At 33.6% G+C, this 4,747-nt stretch overlaps 1 protein-coding gene across 1 annotated transcript in view; it reads right to left on the bottom strand.

Annotated features, from left to right (window-relative positions):
• LOC101580117 (retinal dehydrogenase 1-like) overlaps nucleotides 1-4,747 on the bottom strand; it is a 65,060-nt gene that overhangs the window by 3,346 nt on the left and 56,967 nt on the right. The window contains exons 7-8 of the mRNA XM_012516207.2: nucleotides 2,629-2,786; nucleotides 1,243-1,317 (exon numbers count right to left, since the gene is read on the bottom strand). Coding sequence (XP_012371661.1) covers nucleotides 1,243-1,317; nucleotides 2,629-2,786 — 233 coding nt within the window. The remainder of the gene's footprint in view (nucleotides 1-1,242; nucleotides 1,318-2,628; nucleotides 2,787-4,747) is intronic.

Raw genomic sequence — 4,747 nt, 5'->3', positions numbered from 1 at the left:
CATTAATAAGAGTCAAGCCAATTTTCTTGGATTCTGGATACCTTAATGTACATTATATTTATCTCCAGTGAACACCCAGTCTATTAATTAATTCACGCCATGTCTGGGCATTTTGAACTCTATATTTTTACATATTACATCTTCTACCATTGTCATATAAAAGATGAAAAGCAGTGTCATGATTCTAGGACTGTGACAAACTTATCCATAGCAAGCATTAATGAAGGTAAACTGAGGACATGTCTAGGTCATTCTATCATTGCTCCAGTTCTCTGCTTCCCCCAAAGTATTTAGGTTATTGCAATTTTACTGATCAAGGTGATGACGTCTATGTCATGGCATTTAGAAACTGAAATTCATTTCATATGCTGCTAAGAAAAAGGGAATTTTTATTGTGTTTGATTCTATTGTTTATATATGATGTATCTTGTCTATTAATTTTATTATTAAATGCAAAATATTCTAATAAATAAAATTATTAAATGTGCTTGAACAAAATTAACCAGAGTGCCATATTTCTTGTGTATATAGACGCATATGCATATTAGAAATTCTACATATCTTGGTTCAAAATGAACTAAAAGCTCATAGATTCATTTATGTGTAAATAGTATTGATGTAGTCACAACTATAAAACATGTTTTACTTAGTCAAATTTATTTATAGATTCATATTCTAGTTTTAAAACCAACTCTTTGAAATTATTTAAAATTTTAGAGTTTCTTATTACAGTATTTTAATAATCAAGACTTGTTCATCTTAATAGTGAAATTACTTTTGAAAGGTATTTATTTATTTAACAAATTTATTTAAATGGAAGGCTCATATATCTATGCACTTATTACAATCACCAATTTATTTCCTACCTTCATTCTGGGAATGTCTCTTGAACAGATTAAGTGTATGCACACAACAAGCAAGTTGAAAAGTATACAATAATTTAGTCATCAATGTAAAGTGCTTAATATGGTCCCTTATGAATAGTAGAAGCTCAGAAAATTATGTTCCTCTCTTGCTATTGCCTTTCTGTGCTTATAGATTACTACAGTATTTAATGAGCTCATTATGTGTCTGTAAGAAAGAACAAAGGCAGGTTGTATCTATGATAGTGAAACTAGATTAATTCCATAGGAATTAATTTTTTATGAAAGCAAATATTTATCATAACAGAAATTTTTATATTTTATGAAAGAAAAATTTTATGAAAATAAATGTTTATCATAACAAGAAAGATTTTCTTACAGTTCTCGTCCATTTCCAGACATTTTGTATCCACCAAAGGGAGCCTGACAGCCTCCTCCACCATAACAGTTTACCCTGGGGATGGAAAGAGAGAAATGAAATATGCAGCCCGTGAAGTAATTGCTAATTGGGAAATTCACAAAACCAGAGACCTCTTCTAAGAACTTCATTTATCTTCATGTAACATACTCATTGAGATTTTAAAGAAAGCATTATAAATAATAATGCAGAAAAATATACATATTAAATACAGTACCTAAAAACAAATAAAATATGTATGTGCATAGTGCATTTGGAAATCATTTAAGCAATAAGTAGTCAATTAAATTATAAAGGGAGGGCCGTGGAGAGGGTTCAGTGGAATAAGCACTTCCCTGGCAAGCACAAGGATCTGAGTTCAATCCCCAGTTCTGCCAAAAATAAATAAATAAAGAAAGAAAGAATTATGATGGGAAAATGTACACAAAAGGCAGAATAAGGTTTGCTACATACTGGAATGTGTTGTGTCGGAGTTTTTTGTTGCCTATATTTAATAGCTTTATAATTCTCTGAAAGTTTATATATTATTTTAATGCTAAAATCTATTTTCTTTTGTAATTGCAGTGTTTATCAAAGTAATCAGTTCACTTTTTTTCATTCCTTGGTTAAATAAATTCCTTAAAAACAGGCCTTCCCAGGAGTTGGATTTAAATATCCAGCTATCTGCAAAGACCCCAGGGTGAGGATCTGAAGTAGGAATTAAGTGTTACAACAAGCATTATCTCAGCTAATTAAAAACTATTTAAAACAAATTTTCAAGGTTTTTTCTTTGTCCACTGCATAGCTCTGGAAACTACCTCATAGTGCTTACACTTGATAAGTCAGACATCCACAAATATTTTGGCTAGTAATCTCAAAAAAGTGGAAAATTTAAGGAAATTGTTCCTCTGAACTTTTCCCAATATAACATTTAGCTTTTTCAGGGGGAGGTTTTGTATTTTCTCTTTTTATTTTTTACTATTTTTCTAGCAGGCATTTCAACTTAATTTTTCATTTGTTTTGTTTTTGTTTTTGTATTTATGACAGGGTATACAAAGTGTACAGGGTCTCACTGCATAGATCAGACTTGTACTGATCTTCCTGTTTACAGCATCCCAAGTGCTGGGATTACAGGCACGTGCCACTATGCCCAGTCTCAATCTCTGTCCCAGCATGCACCGGGGGTGGAGTCAATATGGCAGGCCCGGGGATTGAACTCCTGGCCCCTACGTCTGTCTAAGGAGGTGCTTTAATCTGCTGGGCTATTTGGTCAGCCCTGGTCTCTCAATTTTAAATGAAGAGTTCAAGCTATCCTGTTAATATGGCTAACACTGAAAAACATGAATTGTTCTCCATCATTTAACTTACCACACTGTTCCCGCCTGCAGAGCAGAGGAGACGGTCACTGCTTTGTCGAGGTCTTTGGTAAAGATCCCCGCTGCCAAGCCATAGGAGGTATTGTTTGCTCTCTTGATCACTTCATCTAAAGATTTAAACTTCATGATTTGTTGCACGGGTCCGAAGATCTACACAAAAAGAATGAATGAAATCAGATAATAAATTAAAATCAAATATTTTGAAGATAGTGTAGGTTTTTCTCTCTCTCCACACACTGTTCTGAGAAGGGCAAAATTTTAATACCCTTCTCAGGTCTGTGTGTAAAAATCAAAATAAAGGCTCAGAAATTATAGGTGATAACAGATAAAGTTCATGAGATAAGTTCGCTTTCAGCAGAGTAGAGATAAATAAGACACTATTTCTAGATGTTGGAATTAAGCTTCCATGAATTTATAATTGAGCATCAAATCACTAACTTGAGAATAACTTTAGAAACATATTATCTTTTCTTCCTGGATTTTTCATCTTCCAAAAAGAAAAATAGACTAAATATAACAGTAAGTTCAAAAAGCAATGCTTGCTCTATTGGATAAATTAATGAATGTTCATTATAACATTCATGTTTTAAATTGCCCTGTCATAGATTGAAATATCAGCAATCTTACTGTTCTTGGATCTTTTCATAATTGCATAAGTTAGGTAAAATAATATAGACTTTTATTCAGACTGTATTCTGTAGCCATATGCTACTCTGCAGCTTACATATGCTAAACAGAACGGCTGATGTCTCCGTGGAGGGAAACACTGACCTCCACCCCCCACTGCACACTAACCAATGCCTGAGTTCACTGGCAATGGCTACAGCCACAGGATAGGAACTAAGATTCTCAGTCCTCTTGCTCCAGTCTCACCTACTCATCAGCTTTGCTAGACTCTACTAAGCAACCCAACTCTATTCATTTTGTGGTTCAGCCTCAGGAGCGAAACAGCTAATTTTCATTGAAAATAAAGGTGAGAATTTTAGTAACACATGAACTGACATTGAGCAAAGGAGGTCTCCTCTGATTGCTGCTAGAATTTTGGGGGGAAATGTGAGGCAAAACTCAGAAGTGTGAAACGGTTTTTCTGGTGGTCCCCTTTTAGTTACATAGTACAGGCATGAGGACTGCCATTCAGCAGTCTGTGTGTCAGATCAAAGGTTGTAAATCACCATATTGTAACCTAGAAACAGGGCAGGGATTGTAACAGATGTACTCATCTTTTGGATAATTTTAATTCCACACAGTACGTGGCTCTAGGCTGCCACGTTGAAGCTGCAAGCTAAGTACTCTACACGTATTACAGGAACACAATATATGCTTCTCCCGATAGAAATTTTTTCCTTAAGAATTTTTCTGTTATTAATCAAAATATGCAACAATTTCAGCTCTAATCTGATGATTTTATCAGGATATTAAAAAATTACAATTCAGTTGAGTCTTGAATTGACGTAGAAAAACTAAGTATGTTTGATCAGACATATGCACTCACTGTTGTTTCTGTTTTTCTATTTACTTCATCTGTGTTCAAGCCTGACTAAATGCTTTTCTTCTTGCTTTGAAGATCTTTTGAGGGGCAGTGAGTCACCTGAGGTTCCCTACCACAGCTCATAGCACAGGCACTGAGGACAGAAGGCTGAAAGATTATGATCAGTACCTTGGTGCTTTCAGCATTTTCTCATTGTAGCGCATAACATAGCACATTCATCATCAAAGGTGGTACATCCATCTCCGCTTTATTACAACCCTCAGTGTGTATTATTATGCTGATTAGTTACTACTCCTAAATGGAAATTGCTTCTTCCTAGATTTCATATCTCTGGATAACAGTTGTTGATGTTTATTTGGAGCCCATCAAATATTTTACTTTAGTGTGTAACATATTACATATATATATATGTATATATATACACACACTATAACTATATAATAATTACTTATGTTATACATAATTGTATAGATATTCATCTGCTAAATATTCTTCAACTGAAATGCACACTTTTCTCTAAATATTTCTGGTGTATTATAGTAAATTTTTTTACATAAATACACAATATACTCAGTAAAGTCCATTGTCAATATATTATATTAAAATAATATATATGTACAGA

Source organism: Octodon degus, unplaced genomic scaffold, assembly GCF_000260255.1.
Source record: "Octodon degus isolate 3935 unplaced genomic scaffold, OctDeg1.0 scaffold00095, whole genome shotgun sequence".
NCBI classification, from domain to species: domain Eukaryota; kingdom Metazoa; phylum Chordata; class Mammalia; order Rodentia; family Octodontidae; genus Octodon; species Octodon degus.
This window is presented reverse-complemented; position numbering and strand designations above follow the sequence as displayed.